The sequence below is a fragment of the Henckelia pumila genome, chromosome 2, assembly GCF_033568475.1.
Source record: "Henckelia pumila isolate YLH828 chromosome 2, ASM3356847v2, whole genome shotgun sequence".
Lineage (NCBI taxonomy): Eukaryota > Viridiplantae > Streptophyta > Magnoliopsida > Lamiales > Gesneriaceae > Henckelia > Henckelia pumila.
This window is the reverse complement of record NC_133121.1, coordinates 170,619-195,574: the sequence shown is the minus strand read 5'-3', so window position 1 is coordinate 195,574 and position 24,956 is coordinate 170,619. Positions and strand designations below refer to the sequence as shown.

The window sequence follows — 24,956 nt, the reverse complement described above, 5'->3', positions numbered from 1 at the left end:
TTCTTCTAGATGGTCAAAAATCCCCCAATTCTCCTCCAATCAAACTACCAACAAATACAATGAACTACCACCATCCAAAAAATTATACCCCTCATGCTGAGGTCACATCCAAGATCTATTACAAATGAATCCCTCGTTGATCTCAGAGTCACCAAAACCAACACTTCCAAAGTTTTGAACCAAAGGTAGCTCGTGAAGTGATCCTGAGACCACCTCTTGCCGACATCACACACACCAATTCGGGCAAAGAGAGCATGTGAGCCACCTCTTTTGCATCATCTCGCAAGTTGGTAATTTTCTCAGCAATAATATATGTGTGGAGCCTAACTACTTGTTTAAGGATATTTTAGATATTTTCATATATTGATGTACCCATAATACTATTTATATATGTCGGTAACCGTCGTCGTAATATTATTGATAATTAGTTCCGAGAGAGGACAGGTTCTTAACAAAATTCTCTGTTTTCTTGTTTTCATTATAGCGGAAATTTGCGAGGGCTAGCAAGTGGACATAGCTCTGACATCGAGAGTGAACCACTATAAATCATGTGTGATCTTGTGTTTATCTTTCGATCTATTATCGTTTTCGGAATCAAATCTGGGACCATAAATCCTAACACCTAATTTCAGGAATACAAGAAATTAGTACCATCAAATCTGGGACCATAAATATATAATTTCAGGAATATTTTCAATTGAACTGTGAAACACTTCACATACGGTTAACAAGGGGATTCATGAGCACACAGAATTTGATAAGAAAAAAATATATTAGGCTGGCGAAAGTATGCAGAAATTGAAGTATTCGTCTTCCATACCATCAAAGTGTCTTCAAGTTTCTTAGTTTCAGCAAGCAATTTCTTCTCATCAATGAAGGGCAATTTGACAACCCCCTATGGTTGTGCAAATGAAACATTTTGTCATACTCATTAGCCAAATAAATCAAATAACATTAGTAAGCAGCCAAGGAAACAACATTTGAGTGAGATATGGAAGATGAAGAATACCTGCCAAGCAAACCGCTTCCCATTCATGTCAATTTCAAAATCTGCGTATTTGATAGATGAACAGTATGTATAAAAAAAATTAGTGGAAAAAACATATATCTTATGCTTCAGGAAACCACAGACTATACCAGTTGGGTAGAAATCAAAAATGGGAGATGAAGGATCAGTCATCAGTCTCCTGTATTTCTCAGGAAGAGCATTTGAGCTGTGCATCAAGTATACGATAGAATTTTTTAACTAAGTTAGGCAACAAAGAATTAAAAGAGGCAACTCAAAAGTTTCCATCTCTAGATAAATGAAAAGAAGTGAAGGACCTTGCAGATGGTAGCGTTCCTAAAAGCTGATCAAAGGGTTTAAAAGGTTCCCCAGGGAAAAAGGTTATTTCCAAATCGGCTAATCCTTGAAGATCAGATGCAAATGGGGCATAATGGAATGGATAGTACCTGGACAAAGATCCAGTGAGCCTAGTAAACTTACAGGGGAAGTTACACATTGCACAATGAAACTGCATCGCCCAAAATCTTTGAAAACTTTTTATACAGTAACACAGCACATATGGCACTACACTTCAAGGTCCAAATTGGTTGGCATGGCAAGGCAAGAGAGTATGACTGTCACTCCGCCACGCCCGAACATTAAAAACTAAAGATTAATAAAGGAGTTTTTGCTTCGTTTGTTTCCCAATTTTCATTGCACTTGTGAAGACGGAAAATTTCATGTATCAACTTCCTCTTCCAGCAAAAACTTCTGTATAGGCATGCATTTATCGGTTTTATCAATCCTTAAATACGACAAGGAGACACAATACATACCACTGCCATGAGCAGACACCATGATAATAATAGCGGCAAACCCAGCACAGTCCTTCCACATACTTCAATACCTGCAAAACAACTCTTCATCCGCCTATGCCAAATTGGAAACAGGCACCTAGATAGTGGTAACAAAAGGTTTGATAATTTAGGAACAATAATGATTTTCTAAAATGTCAGGCAGATCACTGTTGTTACATCAAAAGATTTGACAGCTCTTATATCATTTTACTATACTACGTTGATTTTATGTAGATTGTTGAAGCTAGTCTGCTGGAGATTGATAAGTTGCAAAAGAAAATGTCTAAAGAGTTAAAGATAAAGGATTTGGGCTCTGCAAAACAAATTCTTGGGATGAGAACTATCAGAGACAAAGTGTCCTAAAGTTGTCTCAGGAAGAATATGTGAAGAAATTGCTTCGGAGATTTACATGGATAGGACGAAGCGAGTGAACACACCTTCAGCCGGTCACTCTCGTCCATCTGGTTGCATTTTAAAGGTGCTACAAGTGTGTTTGGAAACTTGACAAATATCTCACTGAAGTAAACTTGGTGATTTATTATTAAAGAGAAATGGAAACAGTTTGGCAAGGTACATAAAGTTCGGATGACCTAATCTATAATGCCATAAAAGAATATCACTGTCTATATTGGAATGGAAAACAGAACAGGAATCAGGAAGAGCTGGGCTTGGAATATTCTTCGGCCCATTCTTAAAGTAAGGTCCATCTGGATGAGAAACTAGCCAGCACGTAGTTCAGCACTGCCAATCTTCTTCCCCGAATTCAGTTCCCGAAAAAAACAAGAATCCACAGAGAATTTAGTAGTGCAATTGAGATCGGCATTAATTTTGCTAACAGACAGCAGATTGCATGCTAGACCAGGAACAAAGAGCACAGCTTGTAAAGAAATATCACGTGAGATATATACAGAGCCAATACCAAATACCCTTGAACTAGATCCATTAGCAACCGAGAATCCATACAAGGATTGTATGAACTAAAAAGTGAAAAATTTCCCGTCATATGATCAGAGGCGCCTGAGTCAACAATCCACGTAGAGTTCAAATCCTGTTTGGAGAAAAATGCAAGAGAGAAGTCACCTTGAAGGACTGTTGTACCATTACTAATAAGTGAAAACATTTGGGCAGAATTCTGGGAAGAGTTCTGGCTGAACAGCCGCTGAAGAACATCCAACTGCGCTTGAGTGAAAGGTGCTTGTGTGGCAGTAGAGACAGAATCTGAAGCAGCAGCATTGGCACGTCTTTCTCTGGCTGGTTTCCAGTCCATTGGCTTGCCATGAATGCGCCAGCAAGTGTCCAACGTGTGATTGGGTTTCTTGCATTTCTCGCACCAAGGCCTACCATTCCGCATATGCTGATTCTGAACAGGGGCAGAAATGGACGAATTGCGAGCACCATGGTCAGAAATGATCGAGAATGAGGGCCGATTGGAAGCAAGAGCAGAACCTTGTACTGAAGGAGAACGAGAGGAGCCCAACATCAACTTCCGCCGATTTTCCTCATGGCGGACCTCGGAGAAAGCCACGCGAAGCCCCGGCAATGGTTTTATGGCCAAGATGCGGGCGCGAACTTCATCAAGGGATGGATGGAGGCCTTGAAGGAATTTAAACACTCGTTTTTCCACAATTTTTCTGAATTGTGATTCATCAGTTGTGCACTTCCATTCATGTGTCTCAAATAAATCCAGCTGCTGCCAAAGTTTGGTGAGGGCATTGAAATATGTCGTGACATTGTCATCACCCAGTCGTATTTCATGAACAAAACTTTCCACAACGAATAATTCAGATGTGTTGTCGCAGGCTGAATATGTATCATGGACTGCATCCCAAATCTCCTTGGCAGAGGGGTATAGTAAGAAATTCTCGCCAATTTCCGAGACCATGGAATTAATTAGCCACGACATAAACATCATGTTGTTAGCATTCCAAGCCTTGAATTTGCCATCACCAGAAGCTGGACGCTTGGATGGACCAGATAAGAGATCTTCCTTGCCTTTGCCGCATATAAACATCATGACGGACTTGGGACCATTGGAGATAATTTTGACCATTGAGTTTGTGGCATGTAATGGAGTGAATTGGTGAAAACTCAGGCGTGCTTAGTGGCTGTTTATCAGATTCAAAGGAGGAAGCCATGTAGCCGTAGCCCTAGCCGTAGCCGTAGCCGTAGCCGTATTTGGTCATGGCTAAGGTTTACCCTGAACGTCTGATACCATGTGGTAAAGTATAGAATCTCTATAAGGTAAGAGAATAATTCTTATTCACTGAATTAAGCGTACAAGTTACACCCTAATATATACAAGTACAAGTTACACCCTAATATATTACAAGGAAATAACAGAATATCTAAATATCAAATCCTATCTAATCCTTATTTAAATATTGAATAAATATCTTATCCAATCTATTTAAATCTTCAACAGTACTACTGGATTTGTTTACACTAGGGGTAATACTACTGTTTGTTGGATTTCGAAATTGCGAAAGATAGTTGCGCTTTCTACAACTGAGGCTGATTACGTTGCGATGACAGAGGCTAGTAAAGAGATTATTTGGTTGCAGTTTGTTTTGGAAGAGTAGGGTCACAAATATGAAAAGTGTGACAATATGAGTGTTATTCATTTGGCAAAGAATCTTGTTTATCACGCTAGGACAAAGCATATGCAGGTTCAATATCACTTTATACGATCAGCATTGGAAGATGGAATTCTGGCTTCTGAGAAGATTGAAGAAATTGTAATCCAGCTGATTTGTTGACGAAAACTGTGACAGTTGAGAAACTGAAGTTGTGTGCGACTTCAGTTAGACTTCTCCATTGAGGAGTGAGGAGTCACTGTCCTTGCAAGTGGGAAAGAACGATGATGGTGGATTAATCTCCAAGTGGGAGATTGTTAATACATGTGTGAAGCCTAATTATTTATTTAAGGGTACTTTAGATATTTTACATATATTGATGTAGCCCTAGTCGCCATTGCATAAAGGATTTTACATACAAAAAGAGATAGAGATTGACAAGAAATTAATTCTGAGAGTGGACGACGGGTTCTTGTAAAAAAATTCTCTTTGTTTTCTTGGTTCAATTTTAGTGGAAAATTGTAGCGGTGACAAGTGGACGTAGCTCTCACATCGAGAGTGAACTACAAATTTTGTATGTTTTCGGTAACCAAAACTGGGGCCCATAAATCCTAACAGTTGAAGCTCGTATATTCAGATATAAAGAATAGATCAATATTCGTATTTGATTAGGTCTCTTGCAGGATAAGAGTCCTTGGATATAGTAATCTATAAATAATTGTCTTGTACTCTTTATCTTTAACACTAATAAATCTGCTCTTCTCAACCTATACTTTTCAGTCTTTAACTACAGTTACAAACAAATATTACTTTTGGTATGGCAGTATACACTCGAAAATCAATGAATAGAATAGTACATTGGCAATTTGGCACGAAGTGTTTTCACAACCTCAATGTTGTTAAGATTATTTATGATATCAAACAAGATTTTGTTTATTTTTTGAAGTTCTAAAATATTTACATCTTTAATCAAACAAAACATTAATTCCATATTAAAGAATAAAAACATGCCACGATTCAAAACGGATACATTTTTTCCTTGTTTATTCATTACCGATTAGTGTTTTAATTTTCCGAAACCGTTATCGTATTAAACAAACACCCTGGATCCTGGCACCTCTAATATTAGAATACTGAACATGTAGATAAATGGTTAATTAAGAATGGTAAGCATGGTAAATGTAGTAACACTCGAACTGAATACATATTACACAAAATTATTAAATCCATGGTGTATCTTACATTTCAGTGGATTCTGGAAAATATATAATTCATTGTAACAACGTACATCCACTACACAGTCCCACAATTTAACTATAAGGACAGGAGAGCAAGTGTCAAGGTTTAAAATTCAAACAAGTGCATGAGACAATTTTTTCAACGGAATAATGAGAAGTATAAGAAATGAGTCTGTTGACGAAGAAAGCAAAAAAACACCAGGCTAAAAAGATAAAACGCGGCAGGTATGCTTACCACTTCCGTTTTAACTTCATCAACTTTATTTGGTTCTGAGAGACCAAATTTCTCAGAATAATACCTTTCTTTGTATCCAGGCTCCCCCAACTTCACCTGAGAGAATTAACATTTTGGCTTATAAATACAACATTTTCCGTCGTTAGCATCTCAGCCATCATCCAAAAATAAGAACTCGATAGTATCAACTATGTTATCAAACCACACTCCATAGTTTCAAATAAGTCAAAATAATTCCGATTGTGCAACGTAAAAGGTAGAGGTGAGCAGTAATCATGCATACAAATTAAATCACAATGTAATGCTGCTGACCAGAACAAGCAATCCACATTTTCCGGTAATTTTAGTGGTGCAAGTCATGAACTGCTATAAAATACTAGTTTAAGACAAAATCAGAGAAGAAAAACCTTGTCTGAAGCAGAAGTGTGAGGCTCCTCATTAGTATCTCTTCTTGATTTAAGTTTCATCTCTTCATTATTCTCATAAGCCTGAAACAACATAAAGGAAAAAACCAAATAATTAGTAAAGCTAACCTATAGATTCTGATAAAAATGGAAAAGCCCTTTGTCATGCCTCAAAAAAATTTACATGATTAAAGCCAGTGAAGCATATCCCAAAATCTTACATTTAAAAGCAAATACAAAACATAAAAAGAGTCAAGACAAGTAGACATGGCCGCATGCAGGCCTAGAGTAAGAGAATGTGAGAGGAAGAAATAGTTCACGTAAATAGCTTAAATGTCTCCATACCAAAACCCTTAACTTGGGTTTTTGAGTGATGATCATCAATTTAATAAGTAAATTCAATTGAGAAAATAGTATTGTTGAAGCTCAAATATCCAGATATATAAGATAGATCAATACTCTTATTTGATTAGGTCTATAGTAGGATAAGAGTCCTTGTACAAGTAAACTAGGAGTCCTCGTTTTACTGAACTAAGGATAAATTCTAGTACTCACTCTTTATTTTCAACCCTATTTAGTTCTTCTCAGCCTATATTTTTCCATCTTTAACTTAATGGTATCAGAGCCATAATCGGTCCATAACTAAATATGGTATGGCCTCGGAACCGGAAGCCCCTCCTCCGCCGCCACCTTCTTCCACCATCCAGTCCGACAATACATCTATTCCAATCACAAATCATAAACTCAATGGGCATAATTACTACAATGGTCCCAATTGGTTATGATGTTTATGTGGCAAGGAAAAGATGATTTTCTCTCCGACGTGGCTTGCTGCCTGGACAAGGATGACAAGTCTTTCAAATCCTGGCAATCGTAGAATAATATGGTGATGTCCTGGTTGATTAACTCTATGACAACAGAGATTGGAGAGAATTTTCTGCTTTATACCACGGCCAAGGACTTCTGGGACGCAGCTTAAGACACTTATTCATGTAAAGAGAACGATGCGGAACTATTCGAGATCAAGAGTCGCCTCTATGGATTGAAACAAGGCGATGGATCTGTCACTGGCTACTTTTCTACACTCAACAGATTCTGACAGCAAATCGATTTGTTCAAAACGCACGCATTGAAGTGCCCTGATGATGGGCAAAGCTATCGAGCTATTATCGTCCGAGAAGAAACACATCTTTCATTTTTTATTGAGCCTTAATAACCAATTTAATGAAGTGTGGGCGTATTCTTGTCTCGAAGCCACCACCCACACTACGTGAGGTGCTTTCCGAGACCTGCCACGAAGAAAGCCGGCAAAAATTGATGCTCGGCTCCTCCCCTACTGCCCCGCTATTGGAGGGTTCTGCTCTGGTCTTACATCGCGCACCATGCGCCTCCCACTTCGGATCACTCCGATTCTCCGACTCCGAAGAATTCACAAGTCACACCTTGGACACCTGTAGCAGCATGAGACATGGGCGACCTTGGAGCCCTAAGTGCAAGAAACCACACATACCTTGGATACATGTTGGAAGATCCACGGCAAGCCAGCGAATTGGAAGCCTGTTCGTGAACGATGGGAGAATTCTATGTTAGCAACTGACAATTCAAAGGACCAGCAACTTGAGATGCTTCACAAATTGTTTTGCCAGGCACTACCAAACAACTCATCGATTATTGGCACTAGGAGTGATGTCCACAAAGGTGTTATCCCATCTGCCTTCTTTCTCCCAGCCCGTTCTTTCCAATTTTTAGATAGTTGATTCAGGGCGTTGGCACATATGACTGGAAATTTGGGGTACTCTTTATTTTCAATCCTAATAAATCAGTTCTTTTCAGCCTATATTTTTCCGTCTTTAACTACAAGTACCTATGCAAAAGCAATCAAAAACTTTATCATATATGCACAACAGCAAAAGTAATAGTATATATACCAATAAAAAAGGCTAGGAGGAAGAGGAAAGGGAGAGAGACTACCTGCTGTATGCGAGCCCGTTTTTTAAAGATTTGATCTTCGTGAACTGCAACTGCTTGAACAAAATGTTCAACTCTATCCAAGAAGACCTGCAATAAGGATCAATAAAAACAGAACTCATCAAGATTAACAAAATTTAATCCTTGGAGAACCGTGAATTGAAATAAAAAATAGAAAGCGTGGGAAGCAACTTGCTCCAAAGGATTTATATATATTCGTTCCTTAATCATAAATCTTATCGATCAAATCCTAAAATTACATAAAAATGTTACCATGTTTATCTTGTTCTATACCCTAACATCTAAGTCTTGAAATACAATCAGTCGCTTATTTACACAATCTAATAATGCTACCACCAGATAAATTTAGAAATTTTACAAAACCAGACATGGACAGAACTTCATGAGGCAGGCAGGCACATCCCCGCATATTCTTGAGCCAAAACTAAATGAGCGTCAAACATTGGTCACTATCACAAATTGTACATCTTGCGGCAATATTATTCCTATTACCTCACCCGCATCAGTAAGATAACCACCCATAGCCGCAAATTCCCTTCTATATACAAACATGAGCAAATTTATGGCACCCTGCAACAGTGAAATGGAAAACCAAAAAGATAATGATTCGGAAGCAATATATGGAAAAATAACGGAATTCTAAGTGGTTCCAATTACATGATATCGCCTAAAAAGGTGACTGCGAGTAAAACATTTCCTGTAAATTAACCTTTGTGTTATCATTCAAGTTTGATAGTTGTTTCATTGATGACAAGAAGTTTAGTTCATTTGGTTGTGACAACACACTTGGTTGCTTTGCAACTATTTTCGTGGCCAATGCACTGTCTTTCAAAAGTTCAGACTGTTCAGAAAACAGAACTGGTGTATGGGCAAGAGCTTTTTGGGTAGTGATAGTCCATTGTATATGTTGGTTGGTCTGGTTGGAGAGAAATGGGATGATTTTTGACAATGGATAAGACTCGGTTGGTGACTGATGGGACAAGATAAAATTCACCGTTCTGTTTTGGATTTCGAAGAATGTGGAGTTCAAAAACTTTCCGGTTAGAGATTTGTATAGGGATTGGAGTCTTATTTTTATGCTAAGATGACTCCAGTTTTTACCTCCTTTTGCGTGGACCTCTAGTCCACTTTTTGTAATTAATATTGTTTTTATCCTATTAATATAATCTCTCTTTCTATCAAAAAAATATTAACTGAGAAAGTTCAGTTGTTTATTGCTAAGCATTGAGTCGTTGACTCGTAGGCTGATGTATATGCTTTCCAAATTATTTAATTCTCCTGGGTCACAATTAATAGTCACTAAACTTATATATCCTTCGTATTTTTTTAGTTTCTTAATAACTGATTATTATATTGGAAAATTTGATAAAATTATCAAACCAAATTTTTTTTAATGAATATTAAAGCTAAGATGCAAGTATACACGTCATAACAATGAAGACGCGAGCAAATTTAGCCCGTTCAATTCAAGGTTCTTATAGAAAAAGAACTCCCTACTTGAAAGATCCCTATTTTTTCGAAACAATTAAAGTAATCAGAAAATCAAAGTCAATGAAATAGGTGCCCGATCGACAAGCTCAATGTGGCAAACTTGACAGATCAAGCAATCAGGAAAGGTCCAAAAATGCCCAAATAGAAAGAAGTTGGGAAAGTGTAAGAGAGTCCAAGTGCTGGACATCTGAAATCGCAGAACAGACAAAAGCTTAGCAGTTAGCACTCATGAGCATCTAGGAAGTGAGAAGTTGGACCCTCGGCAATTCCAATGGGTAAGTCCAAGTGTTTACCGAAGTCTCAACATATGAGGACATTCTGAACTGAGAAATAAATCCAAATTGTGATGCCAGTCTAAGGACATCTCAGCTCATGAAGGCTCTTCGAGATGAATAGGCAGTCAGAACCGTGAATACAATTTGATGTTTGAGAAGACATTCTAGAATAAGAAGGAAGCCTGTGGAGCGTAGGTAATATGAAGTGAGGAGGGAGCCGAGGTGCAGCAGCACTCTAAAGTCTAAACTGAGAAGATAGTGTGAATCGTAAATGCAGAGTCAAATGATAGAATTAGTTCAAAGTGTAAAAGTAGTAACATCAGGACAATTTTTTAAAAAAAAAACATAAATTATTTCAGAGTTAAAACTAAATAATGACGCCAGAAGCAAGAAAATGGCTGGGATGCGGGGTTAGCAAGGCACAACATGTTTCGGAGTCCTTGGAAGTTCATCTCTAGGATTTATCCGGCTTTTATTCAATCAGTGAGGGTCGTGGTTAAAGGGGGAGATAGAATCAGATTTTGGGAGAATTGTTGGGAAGGGCTATCTTCTTTTAAGAACCTTTTCCCTTCGCTTTTTCAGATTTCAAGGGTTCATAATAAGTCCATTTCACATTTTCTTCTTCGAGATTCCTTCACATCTTCCAATTCATTATCCTGGAATTTGCATTTTCGTCGCGATCTTAGGGATGAGGAGTTGTGTGATTTAATCATGGGCAGGGTTAGCCTAGTGGAGGGAGGTGAGGATGTTAGGTTTTGGAAGTGGGATGATTCAGGATTGTTTTCTGTTAAATCTTTCTTTGGCTCTTTCTTTCCGGAAGCTTTGTATCCAAAATTTGATCTTTTTCGAACGATATGGAAAGCTCCTATTCCTTTTAAGGTTCAGGTATTTGCATGGACAGCAGTGTTGGGAAGATTGCCGACTTGTGAATAATTCAAAAGAGGTTTCCGAATTGTCTTCTAAGCCCTAATTGGTGTGTGCTGTGCAAGTAAGGGGGAGAGAGTCAGGATCATTTGCTTGTTCATTGTCCATACACAAGCTCCTTATGGTGGTTAGTGTTGAAGGATATGGGATTGTCGTGGGTGACACCAATGACTACGAAGGATCTGTTCGCTGCAGATTTAGGGAGCTTACTGGGAAAAAAGGGGAAAATACTTTGGGTGGTGATAGTGCATTGTGTTTGCTGGATCGTATGGTTGGAAAATAGATAGATATAGAAACTTCATGGTAGAAGACAACAATACTGATAAAGTTTAATGAAACGTAAGATTGTAAGTCAAGCGTAAGGAAACCAACTATACGGAAGAAGTAATTTAGCTGATGAAATTGGGTCAACTGGTACCAACTATACGGAAGAAGTAATTTAGCTGATGAAATTGGGTCAACTGGTAGAGACATGATATTAGGCAAAACAACTTAATCGGAAACAACTAGTTGGCTCATTCCAACAAGTGAACAGAAAAGACTAGCGTAAGTCCGATACAAACAAGTCTGGTGAAGATAATCTAGCAGTAGAACAAAGCAAATGAAAGAACCACTGGTCCCGTAAAGCTGAGCCCCGTAGAGAGGGGTAAACTTGAAGGAATTGGAAATATTTGCTTGAGCCTGGGATAAGATTACCATCCCGAAAAACAAGGGTGGTTTGGGAATTGGAAATATTTGCTTGACGAATAAAGCTTTGCTGGGAAAATGGTGGTGGCGTTTTTCAAAGGAGGGGAACACGCTGTGGAAGAGAATCATAGTCAGCAAATACGTCATGCAAAAAAACGGTTGGGACGCGGGGTTGGCAAGGAATAACACCTTTCGGAGTCCTTGGAAGTTCATATATAGGATTTATCTGGTTTTTATTCAATCTTTGAGGTTAGTGGTTAAGGGGGGAGATTAAATTAGATTGTGGGAGGACTGTTGGGTGGGGCAATCCGCTTTTAAAATCCTTTTTCCTTTGCTTTTTCAGATTTCTAGATCTCATAATAAGCCAATTTCGCATTTTATTTCTTTAGTCCCAATCTTTACGTCCAGTTTATTTTCTTGGGATTTCCACTTCCGTCGTGATCTTAGGGATGAGGAAATGAGTTACTTAATCAGTTTGCTGGATATCTTGGGCAGGGTTAGTATTTCGGAGGGAGGAGAGGACGTTAGGTATTGGAAGTAGGATGCTTCAGGAGAGTTTTCAGTGAAATCCTTCTTTGATTCTTTCTTTCCGGAAGCTTTGTTCCCAAAATTTGATCTTTTTCGAACAATCTGGAAAGTGCCGATTCCTTCTAAGGTAAAGGTATTCTCATGGACAGCAGTATTGGGTAGGCTGCCCGACTTGTGATTTGATCCAAAAGAGGTCTCCGAAATGTCTATTAAATCCTAATTGGTGTGTGCTGTGCAAGAAAGGGGGAGAGAGTCTAGATCATTTGCTGGTGCATTGTCCATTCACGAGTTCCTTATGGTGGTTAGTGCTAAAGGATCTGGGATTGTTTTGGGTGACACCAAAGACCACGAAGGATTTGTACGGAGCAGATTTGGGGTGTTCATTGGGCAAAAGAGGGAAAGCTCTATGGGAAATTACAATACATTGCGTTTGTTGGAACGTATGGTTGGAAAGAAATCGGAGGATTTTTGAAAACGTAGAAGACTCCATTGAAGAAATTTGGGATAAGATCAAATTGAGAGTAGCAGTGTGGTTACATAGTTTAAATGAATTCCAAACTTTTGCGATTTCAGATTTGTATAGGGGCTGGAATCTGGTTTTGAATTAGCATAATCTTCAAACTATACTCCTAGAGGAATTTGTGGACCTCTAGTCCACATATGTATTTAACTTTTTTAACTTATTAATAACAATATTTATGTTTCTGATCAAAAAAAATATTCCGTATGACCTATCGTCTGTAAGCAACAAAAAAAATCTGTTCAAATTTTTCGACATTCTGCAAACCACTAAATTATGAAAATTTTTGATAACATAGGTTTGATTCCTAAAGTTTGAAGATTGTATTTCTAAATAATTATATTACGAATATAGCATAAATAAAGGGTCTTACTCGACATAATAACACACATAAGATCATTATTCAATCTTCGTATCTCCCTAAAGTTCTAAGCATACTTCATTGATATAAAATCAAAAGTTAACGTAAGCAGTTGGGATCATTCTAGCTTCTCTTTTATATAATTATAAGCACTTGGGTCTCATGTAGAGTTTGAGAATGTCTCAATCTCATATTTGTTAAGAGATTGAGCTTTTGTCTATTGTTGATATGACTAGGGTGTAGATAATATCTATCCAGAATACTTAAAATAATTGATAATATTTGTTATGATATGATTGTAACTGATAGGATTATTTAAATCTTTTAAATAGATAGGATAATATATTTTTTCTGTTTTTTTGGAAGTAATTGTATTATTTACAGTCTATATAACGTGTATAGCATTGATGGAATAAAACATAAAAGTTATTCTCTCTTAAACTTTTATATGGTATCACAGCCCTAAAGTTTTTTTTACCATCAGCAAAAGATTTTCACAGCCAATTCCACATAATAAACATGTCAACCGATTCATCCAAGTCCGGCGACTCCAATGTTGATAAATCCTGTGTCATTACCTCTCTTTCCGGAGGTGATATCTCCTCACTTCAGATAACAACCCATCGTCTCAATGGTCGTAACTATTTGCAGTGGGCACAATCTGTTAAGATTGTGATTTGCGACCGAGGTAAATATGGGTACATCACCGGCGAACTTCCTGCTCCAGCCAAGACCGATTCTTCGTATAAATCATGGCTGGCTGAGAACTCCATTGTCCTTGCATGGCTGGTGAACTCGATGGAAGCCACCATCAGCCGCCGTTATTTGTGGTTTGACACCGCGAAAGAGGTCTGGGATGCTGCTAAAAAAATGTACTCGGACCTTGGGAATGCCTCTCAAATATTCGAGCTTCGGTCGAAACTGAAAGAAATGAAGCAAGGCTCAAGTTCTGTCACTCAATATTTTTCTGATCTCCAAGAGTTGTGGCAAGAGCTGGATTTATTTATTGAAGAAAACTCCATATGTGCTGCCTGCAGTCTGAAACTTCAGCAGCACATCGACAAAGAGAGGGTATTCGATTTTTTGGCGGGTCTCAACCGAGACCTTGATGATGTCTGAGGGGGACTCGTTGCCCGTGAACCCTTCCCATCCACTGATGATGCATTTGCAGAAGTCCGACGCTAAGAACTGAGGCGCAAAGTTATGTTACAAACCGATCCATCACATGTTCCTGAAGTTTCGGCCTTGGTATCGACCAAAAACACTAGCCTGGGACAGCGGCAAGGCAAACGTCCTTGGTGTGATCACTGCCATCGTCCGGGGCATACAAAAGACAAATGTTGGGAAATCGTTGGTAAGCCAGCAAATTGGCAGCCGCGAAAGAAGTTCGAAGGCCGTAGTTTCCAGACACAATCAGTTCAAGACAGCCCGTTTCCTCTGACATTACAGCCCCTTTCACCAAGGAACAAATAGAGCAGATTGAGCAATACTGTCACCTCCTGCGCCAAACAGCACTGAATTCATCATTCAAGCCTCCTGTCGGGTCATGTTCCATGACCCAGTCTGGTATACTCCATTCTACTTTCAATTCTTGCATTATACCTTCTTGGATTATTGATTCCGGAGCATCCGATCATATAACCGGAAACTCTAATTATTTCTGCTCATTGTTTCTGCTCTTATAATCCCTGTGTTAATCACGTCACGGTCAAAATAGCTGATGGTTCCCTCATTCGTGTTGCTGGGATTGTAACATTCAGGTTTCCGAGGAGATTACGCTGAAAAATGTGTTTCATGTTCCTTCTTTGAACTGCAACCTTATTTCTGTTAGTAAACTGACTCGCGACAATAATTGTATTGCTAAATCTTTCCTCTTTCGTGTCTATTTCAGGACCAACTATCGGGGAGGACGATTGGCAGTGCTAAGTTTCTCGATGGTCTCTACTACCTTGAGCATTCTTCGTCTTCGAGTCGACAGTCTCTGGTTTCTAGTTTTATGCCTAGCCATGTTTCAAAAATTCAAGAGATAATGTTACTGCACTTTAGATTAGGTCATCCCAGTTTTTCCTATCTAGCTCGGTTGTTTCCTTCATTGTTTAAAAATAATAAAGATCTCAGTTTACTTGGATGTGAATTTTGTGAGCTTGCCAAACATACACGTGTTTCCTTCTCACCAAAACCATACACACCATCTGCCCTGTTTTCGCTAATTCATAGTGACATTTGGGGACCCTCACAAATTCCTAATCGTAATGGAAAACAATGGTTTCTCACCTTTATCGACGATCATACACGGGTTACTTGGGTTTACCTCATTCAGAACAAATCAAATACAGCTTCAATTTTCCAAAATTTTCACAAAATGGTTCAGAATCAGTTTCATACCAATATACGCACACTCCGCACTGACAATGGTAAAGAATACTTCAATACCATTCTCGGTGATTACCTCCGTCACCATGGGATTATACACCAAAGTTCTTGTGTCAATACTCCACAACAAAATGGGGTTTCTGAAAGAAAAAACCGTCATCTCTTAGACGTCGCCCGTGCTCTAATGTTCACAATGAATGTGCCTAAGTTTTTCTGGGGGGATGCGATCCTTACAGCTGCTTATTTAATTAATCGCTTGCCTAGTCGCCCACTAAATTTCCAAACACCCATGTACATCTTGAGTAGGGGTGCAAACGAACCGAACCTGTTCGTGAGCTTTACGAGCCCGCTCGATAAATATTTAATTCGTATTCGAGCTTATTGAACTCGAGCCGAATTCGAACATGTTCGAACTTTTTTTCGAGCCGAACTCGAGCCAAAATTATTCTGTTCGATGGTTCGCAAATAGTTCGCGAGCCTTAATATTTAATTAATATAATATAATTATATAATAAATATATCTACATTTCGAACCTTTTCGAACATTTCGAGCTTTTCGAACCATAATATCCGAACAATAGTTCACAAATAGGTTTGAATGTTTCGAGCCAAACTCGAACTTCATTTCGAACCGACCTCGAGCCAAAATATTTGAAATTATCGAGCTTCGAATCGAGCTCGAACTCGAATATACTCTTATCAAGCCGAATTCGAGCCTTAAAATTTTACTATTATTCGGATCGATTCGGTTCGTTTGCACCCCAATCTTAACTAAACTCTTCCCATCCGTCTCTACCTCCACTAAACTTCCGCTTAAGACCTTTGGGTGCATAGCATTTGTGCACACTCATGCACATCATCGAAGTAAACTTGATCCTCGAGCTGTCAAAACAGTTTTTTTGGGATATTCCCCTACTCAGAAAGGGTACTGTTGTTATTGTCCTCACAACAAAAAATCATTTATCTCTTGCGATGGCACTTTTTTCGAAAATTCTCCTTATTTTCCCTCATCCAAGCTTCAGTGGGGAACTCCAATAGTGAAGCTTGTTGGGATACACTACCTCCTCTTGATATTAGCTCGGACACTACATTCCTTGTTGATCCTGATCCCATTAGTCCTCAAATAAATGTGCAGACCACTCCAATCTTAGAACCTACTTCACCAGTGTCACCTCAACCAGAATATGTCTACTCAAGATGAAGACCTCAAGTTATTGAAGACGTCGTGAGTCCTAATCACAGCCAAGAGCACAAACCGATAGTAGATCCTCAGTCAGGTACTGCTCTTGATCTTGATATTCCCATAGCTCTTAGGAAAGGTACTAGATCATGTACTCAACACCCTATTTCCATTGTCTCATATTCAAAACTTTCCTATGCCTTGTGTACTTTTATCTCAAAGTTGTCAAGTGTAACTATTCCCCGGTCAGTTCAAGAAGCTCTAGATGTACCTGAATGGAAAGCTGCAGTGCTAGAGGAAATGTGTGCCTTAAAGCAGAATAATACCTGGAGCTTAGTAGATTTACCACATGGAAAAAACACAGTGGGATGTAAATGGGCATCCACAGTCAAGTATAAGGCAGATGGCTCAATTGAAAGGTATAAAGCACGCTTGGTTGCCAGAGGCTTCACTCAAACTTATGGTATTGACTACACCGAAACTTTTGCACCTGTTGCGAGGCTCAATACTGTAAGAGTTATTTTGTCACTGGCAGCTAACCTTGATTGGCCTTTACAACAACTTGACATAAAAAATGTGTTCCTTAATGGTGATCTCAAGGAGGAAGTTTACAGGAGTCAACCTCCTGGTTTACAAGAAAAATTGGGAACTCAGATGGTATGCAAACTCAACAAGTCGCTTTACGGATTGAAACAGTCTCCACGTGCATGGTTCGATAGATTTTCCAGAGCCATCAAGAAGTTTGGATATAGTCAAGGGCAAGCAGATCACACTCTTTTCTTCAAACATTCTGAGAAAGGAAAGATCACCATTATCATCGTATATGTGGATGACATCATCATAACTGGAGATGATAATCAAGAGATGGAAGAAGTTAAGCGTATGATGGCAAGTGAATTCAAGGTTAAAGATCTTGGAACTCTAAGATATTTCTTGGGGATGGAAATTGCTAGAAACAAAAAAGGTATTTATGTTTCCCAAAGAAAATACACTTTGGATTTGTTGAAAGAGACGGGAATGTTGGGATGTAAGCCAAGTAAGACTCCAATTGAGTTAGGGAACAAGCTTAAAATGTTCGAAGGAAAACCAGTAGATGTTGGAAGATATCAACGTCTTGTCGGGAAACTGATCTATCTTTCACATACTCGACCCGACATTGCCTTTGCGGTAAGCCTAGTGAGTCAATTTATGCATTCGCCATGTCAAGGTCACTTGGATGCAGTCTACAGAATCCTCAAATACTTGAAACAAACTCCAGGAGAAGGCCTGTAATTTGCAAAGAACGATGATCGAAAAGTAAGTACATTTACAGATGCAGATTGAGTTGGTTCGATTTCAGATAGGAAGTCAACATCAGGATATTGTACAGTGTTATGGGGAAATTTTGTGACGTAGCAAAAAACAGTCGGTGGTTGCTAGGAGCAGTGCAGAAGCCGAATTTAGAGCAATGACACATGGAGTTTGTGAGCTTGTATGGATTAGAGAATATTGAAAGAATTGAAAGTAGAATGCAAGGGTCCTATGATGCTCTATTGTGATAATAAGTCAACCATCAGTATAGCTCACAACCCTGTTCACCATGATAGAACCAAACATGTGGAAGTAGATCGACACTTCATCAAAGACAAGTTAGAAGAAGGGGTTATTTGCATCGAATATATACCCACATCCAATCAACTTGCTGATCTACTTACAAAAGGATTGTCAGAACAGAATCATGAATTCTTTGTTGGCAAGCTTGGTCTCATCAACATATATACCCAAGCTTGAGGGAGGGTGTAGATAATATCTATCCAGAATACTTAAAATAATTGATAATATTTGTTATGATATGATTGTAACTGATAGGATTATTTAAATCTTTTAAATAGATAGGATAATATCTTTTTTCTGTTTTTTTGGAAGTAGTTGTATCACTTACAGTCTATATAACGTGTATACGTGTATAGCATTGATGGAATAAAACATAAAAGTTATTTTCTCTAAAACTTTTATATAGGGTTGAAGGCCATTGATACGTACGATATTCTAGTTCCATTTTGTTAAACCAATTTTCAGCATGTTCTTGGGTTGTAACGTTATGATTAGTATTGCTGATTGCATTATGTTTAATTACATTTTATCTCAGCCAACTTCTCGTCGGACAGCTTTGTTTTTAGCAAAAATGCATTTTGATCCATTTATTTGTTTTTTCCACAAACCGACTTGTTCCGCTTAAGTGTGTTCAACCTCAACTGCTTGTCTAGCTTAGAGTTTGTTCTGGTTGTGTTCAGCCATGTTCCGTTTGTTTTATTCGCAGGTTTTGTGTAGACGTAAGTATAACAGACAATGAATTAAAAACCCAATTTGAACAAGCAAAATCACTCGTAAATAAACTTAGTGCATTAAGAGCATTCTGACAACAATGACCATGAGGGTGTAGGCAACTCCGTCGTTTCGAGATTCTAGTAAGTTGGTGTGTCATGCTAATGCTATTAGGTAGCCGTAATAAACATGGAGAGCAACTCGACAACTCCCTTTCCCAGCATTCTCTCTCTCCATGCATTAAACAAAATGAAAAAAATGTTCCTCAATGTTAAGGCACATACCTCTCTAATTTCTAAGGTAGGCATGTGAGGAAGAAAGTCATTGCCAACAAAGAAACATAAAAACACAAAGTCATCCACCAGCCTGTCAAACTCAATTTTGAATGGAGGGTTTGGGATATCCATCTCATATCCCAAATATTCTCTTAGGACCCAGATGTTGAGAAACTGTCATCAAAATTTGGAAGTATCGGTAAAAAAATCCAACATAAGGACACAAACGATGACTATGAGATAAGACGAAAGGAAGCATCACCAGAGAGTAGACTTTATTATCTTTTATTAAAAGAACAAAATTATATTATATAATAATCAGCTATTAATTACAAAAGGTGGACAAAAGAGTAGAATTCCCAACCTGATACTTCTTCTTATGAATGGGAACATCTTTCAAAAAATTCCCATTCACATCTTGAGCTTCGTGATTGGTTCCTCCATGGCATTCAGCAGCCAGGTGACCAGTCTGACCACAAAGAAAGCATTTTTCCTGGTGTCCAGGAGGATTAATTACCTACACCATCAGTAAAAAGTGATTAAAAAACACTGGTAGTGTCCGGTAGGGATTCCGCCATCTTAAAAAGTTTTGAGATAATTTTCTAAGATAATTTTGAAATGGTGCTTGGACACGAGTTTTGAAATTTGATGAGATAAGTACTGATGATGTAAAATGCCATAATCGTATGAGAAAATTACGAATTTCAAAACTCGTGTCCAAGCACCATTTCAAATTATCTTAGAAAATTAATTAGCATAAAGACAGGTGAAAAGGGTAGAAAAAAGTCATGATTGGTAAGTAATTGTGTTCTAAGTAGATTGAATGTGAAATAATTTGTCAATTGAAATTGGAGGAAATAATATATTTTCAAACGTTCGTAGAGCACAAATGTGTTCATGTTCACTACAGATGGAAACTCCTACTGAATAGTGAACAGCAGAGCCAGGAGCTCTTTACTCTTCGAAGTTCCATGTGCTCTATCTCTACTAGTTTTTTTTTGCTCTGAGGTCTTTGATTTAAGAAATGTCAACTTAAAAGCTGAATCAACACTTATTTCACGTCTGACAAGAAAGTTCATTGAAATTGCCTCCAGAAATAATAGCTACTAACCTCCCTCAGAATTGAGAAGTGAACTTCATGTGTTGCCAGAGAAAGCATGATCAAGTCTGCATCCTATTTAAAACAGGGCAAACATGTTTTAGACAATGGCAATCCACACAGAGCACTTCATAGCAAGCAATTTTCAAATTAAAAAAAAAAACAGGAAATATGGAACTGCGGTTCCAACACTCGCACGAAAGAGAAAATTGAGAAAAGATAACAAATAAATACGAAGTTCTTGCACTCACCAGACCGTACAAGCAGTGCCTAGTATTTGGATCAAATCTAGGGAGGTTACGCTGCAATCGTATGTAGGACATAATTTTGTGCTCCCCCTCGCCAGGAACATTTGCATCAGAAAGAATAACCTTCAATACATGGATTCCAATAAATAAATAAGAGTGAAAAATGTATCCAGAGATGCAGGAACCAGACGGACGAAGATAGAACTAGCAAGCATCATTCAAGAGAAAGGCTTATCATATCTCCAATTACATTGAATATGAAAGATGATTCTCAGATAATTTTTAGCAAACCTTCATAAAGCGCCATCCAGGCCCATGGTTTAACCTACATTGTACATAATACTGAAGAGCTATAGAAAGAACTGCCATAAAGTGAGTGCCGGGAGTGATGACATTTGAATCACATGTTTCAGTCTTTTCTTTTGGTAATAAATTTTCCTCCTCAAGTTCAAGCTCTTTTCTCAATCTTTCTTCTTCGGCTTCCTAACAATAAAGACAGGTGAATATTTCTTGAGCTACTATCATAAACAAGTCAAAGTTCTTCCATGCACCACTTTGAAATGTTTGAGCAGTCAGAATACATACAGCAGCTGCAGCGTCTTTAGCAGCTCTGAAACGACGCGTTCTTTGTTGGTTCATCTTAGCCCTAGGGGCCACACCATCTGCAAAATATAAAACCCTAATTTTAGGCTTTATTCTTTTGCGAGAAAAACCATTAAAACTTGTCAAAGCTGCTTACCGATTGCCATATAAAGAAGTTTTCTTGGACGAACCAATGAAACAAGGTGGTCAATGTAATCAAAAATTGATTTAAACACATCACTGTAAGTAGTAGGTGCAGGCTGCATTCAAGAAATTGAGGCAGGGTCATCATTCAAGACAGGGAAATGAAGTTTTTCAACAAAGCTAATACTGCCTATTGAAGCAACATAGCTTGAAGCCATGTAACCCAAGATACAACCTCCGTGTTAAAACAAAATACTGGGAACAGGTTCCAAATGGCTACACTAAAGAGATTATACAATATCATTTAATGAGGTCCATCAATTCCTGAATTCAGGTTAAAGGCAAACCAAATGGGAAACTGATAGGACAGTCAACTTCTCCCCTCCAAGCAAAAGTATATTCGAATTCTACATCTAAATCTACAGAAATACAAGTTTTTAACTCATCCACACTCTGCACCAACCCAAAACATCCAACATTTCCCCTCATCTTACATTTTTATACTTACATTAATGGATTTATTTAACTAGATAACCTCCATTTGACTATGATTTTGAAATATAACCTTCTCGATTTTTTCCCTCTGTCTTGTGTTTGCATTTCCGTTGTATTTGAAGGTCATTTTGCAAATTTTAATTGTGCCTCTCCAGCATAAAAAAAAATCCTAGATCGTTGCCTCCTTCCTCCCATGTCATGATGTCAAGAAAATTATAATACTTATAATTCACATTTAAAAGCTACTGAAAAATTAAGTCCTTCTCCCAGCCATCGAAATTTCTCCAAGTTGCTGCAGCACCCATTCCACCCATGTCTAAAAGACCATAACTTCAAAATTCAAATCTACGTTATTTCTTCTAGACAAAACAGACAAAATCAATAGTTCTTTCCGTCAGAAAACAAACCAGCAATCTCCATAAGAAACAAAATTTCACTAAACCGAATGAAGTTATCGAATAATATAAATAAAATTACCCTGCCTTCGGGATGAAAACATGGGTGAATGATACCATTCATATCCAAATACAAATTATCAAACTCAATGCCATTAGGGTTAGGGGTAGACACGTCGATAGGCAACGGCACACCGTTACTATCCTTTCTGGGCGCTTCTTCCACCACGTCCACAATACACAGAGGGTACCGATCTGCTAGCCACCTGTAAAAGGACGGTACACCCATCCTCCCTCAGCTCTTGCTATCACTTTAGCTCTAATTCCACTCGTTTTCGAGATTGGCGAAAAAAAAAAAAAAACAGCTACGAGAAGAGGAAAATGTTGTTGTTAGTGATTGCTAATTACTGTTTCGTTGGACTTGGGGATTGAAAAGGGGTTGAAGTTGTTGGGAAATTGGTGGATTGGTTAATATCCGCGTGCTCTTCATAGACTTCTTTTATTTTCTTATTTTGGGCTTTTGAAAAAGCATTTTTTAACTTAAATAAGTGTTTTTTTAAGCACTAAACAACCAACAATCCAAACACATTACAAATTAAAAAAGCACTTTTTTAAAAAAAAAAGTTTTTTTTTTTTGCTTTTGATATCAAACGGGACCAAAGTTACTCGATACGAAGGGTGCAAATAATCATAATTGATGCCTTAAATAATTTGTTTTGTATTCTTTCGCTCGCGGATAACTTGATTATGTTGGTTTTATTACAGCAAAAAAACTTTCATTTGACCTTGTCAGATCTAATTTTTGGAGTAGTTTTAGGTTTAAAGAAGCTTATAAATACGTGTTTAATTTTTAATATAATTTAATTATTTATTTTTAAAAAAATTAAGCCAATTAATTAACACGGAAACCATATCAGATAATACAGCTTTACAAGAAAGAATCAACAAATATCCAAATAGCAATAGAAGAACATGAAAAAGGATATTTGGCAAAACAATGAGCGGCTTGGTTAGTCTGTCGACGCATATGAAGAAAACCAAGTCAATTATCTTTCGTCAACAAATGTTGGAACTGTAAAATTAGAGAGCATTCAGAACCAAAGAACTCGCTTGAAGACTTCACTGCTCAGAGCCTTAGACATCCTCCAACGAGTCAGTAAACACTCATACATTAGAGATCTCACAATATTTGCAAAAAGTAAGACCAAGAACAATTGCGGTAAGTTCACCCCTAAAGATCGGTCCTGAATTACGTATTTTTTTTAGCCAAAGCAGCTATTATCTTCCCCTGCCGATCGCGAATGATCGCACCTGTCACGCCCCAAAACCGGGGTTGGTTGACATCGGTGTTGCTTTCAAATAACATTCAAAAATAACAAGCCTCATAGTACAAACTTTAACCAAAAACCAGAATATTATTTCATGACGAAATTTGTTCTTACATCTCATAATTCAAATCATAAAAAAAATGCATCAGCGGAAACTAAAACTTATCATCATAGGAACTAAGAAACTCAAATAATATCAGCACTTCTAAATTTCTCCTTTTTCATCAGTCCAATATTAACTATGCTCTTCCTCTTCAGATTCCTCTTCATTATTATATGGGGAGGGAAGTAAGGGGGTGAGCGATTTGGCTGTCGCTCAGTGATAGCTGTGTTTTGTATGCATATTTTGATGTCGTTTTATTATTGTTTTGCATGCATTCATGTGTCATTGTTTATGTTTTTATTTAAGTTTTGCTCATATTTCATGCATCATATTTACATAACATTTTCTCGAGTTTTTGTGTAGGAAATGGCAATTTAAGGAAAAGTTGGATCAGAAGTGTGCTCGCTCGAGCTGCGTGTTATTACCGCTCGAGCGAGAGATGTATGAAGTGCCAAACAAAAGTTTGTTCGCTCGAGCGGGACTTTATTACCGCTCGAGTGAGAGAGGAAAAAGTTGCGGATCAGAAGAATTCTCGCTCGAGCGGGAGATCTATTCCGATCGAGCGATGCGGGCGTGCAGAGTTTTTATTTTTGGAAAGTTTTGCTCGAAGTTGGACACTATATTTTGAAGATTCTAGGCGTATAAATAGCTTTCTTTTTATCAGATTAAGGGTTACAACCGTGTTCAAGCGGCAAGGAGGCGGCTCGTTTATCACTATCGTTATATTTTATTCCTTTCTTTTAATTTTGATTTTTAGTTGATGTTGTGGATTGAAAACTTTGATTTCGAATTATGTTAAACTTTGAGTAGTCTTTTCTTTTCGATCAAGACCACGTGATTAAGCCGAACAAATTTATGTAGAAAACGTGGATGTTTATTTGAGAATTTTCAGATTTGGTTTTATATTGTTGATTATTAGATTTATATTTGTCTTGTGAATGATCTGACCAATTGTTTGCTTGCATGTTAATCGATTCTAAGTCGACAGAGGAGGAATTGATTTTGATCACTCTAATAATCAACACGAGGTTAAATTGACTAGAAATAGTATTCGATTTCATCGTGCGGTTTTAGGTGTTAACTGAATTCTCACAGTTCTTAATGCATTCGAGATTGATTTGAATTATGAAATATTGATCCGTCAATAGTTGGATAGGTCTAATTGTTCTAAAATAGACCTTTAAACAATTTAGGAGAATTCACCGTAATTTAAGGTTAAATCTGAGTCTTGAATTTACTACTTGTTGCATGATTTGTTCGGTACCTACGTGTATCCTTGATCAAATTTTCTCATATTTGAATCCAATCTAAAATTCTTGTTGTGTTTTACTTTAATTGAATTTTATTTGCAAAATTTATTTCT

General features: G+C 37.8%; 1 protein-coding gene across 4 annotated transcripts in view; it reads right to left on the bottom strand.

The window, feature by feature from the left end:
- The window catches only part of LOC140879747 (5'-3' exoribonuclease 4), a 33,256-nt gene extending 10,674 nt beyond the window's left edge, over nt 1-22,582 (bottom strand). For 2 of the 4 annotated variants that reach the window (XM_073283613.1, XM_073283615.1), the window contains exons 1-17: nt 22,245-22,582; nt 21,286-21,388; nt 21,132-21,208; nt 20,838-21,029; nt 20,550-20,669; nt 20,311-20,373; nt 19,564-19,716; nt 19,209-19,373; nt 8,774-8,851; nt 8,264-8,350; nt 6,296-6,376; nt 5,889-5,984; nt 1,822-1,892; nt 1,324-1,452; nt 1,138-1,214; nt 1,010-1,050; nt 821-895 (exon numbers count right to left, since the gene is read on the bottom strand). In XM_073283613.1, the coding sequence (XP_073139714.1) occupies nt 821-895; nt 1,010-1,050; nt 1,138-1,214; nt 1,324-1,452; nt 1,822-1,892; nt 5,889-5,984; nt 6,296-6,376; nt 8,264-8,350; nt 8,774-8,851; nt 19,209-19,373; nt 19,564-19,716; nt 20,311-20,373; nt 20,550-20,669; nt 20,838-21,029; nt 21,132-21,208; nt 21,286-21,388; nt 22,245-22,451 (1,815 nt within the window). In that variant the 5' untranslated portion in view covers nt 22,452-22,582. Of the gene's footprint in view, nt 1-820; nt 896-1,009; nt 1,051-1,137; nt 1,215-1,323; nt 1,453-1,821; nt 1,893-5,888; nt 5,985-6,295; nt 6,377-8,263; nt 8,351-8,773; nt 8,852-19,208; nt 19,374-19,563; nt 19,717-20,310; nt 20,374-20,549; nt 20,670-20,837; nt 21,030-21,131; nt 21,209-21,285; nt 21,389-22,244 lie in introns of those variants that run through there. The other 2 variants (XM_073283614.1, XM_073283616.1) reach the window with 2 other exon arrangements.
- Between the last annotated feature and the right edge of the window lie 2,374 nt (nt 22,583-24,956).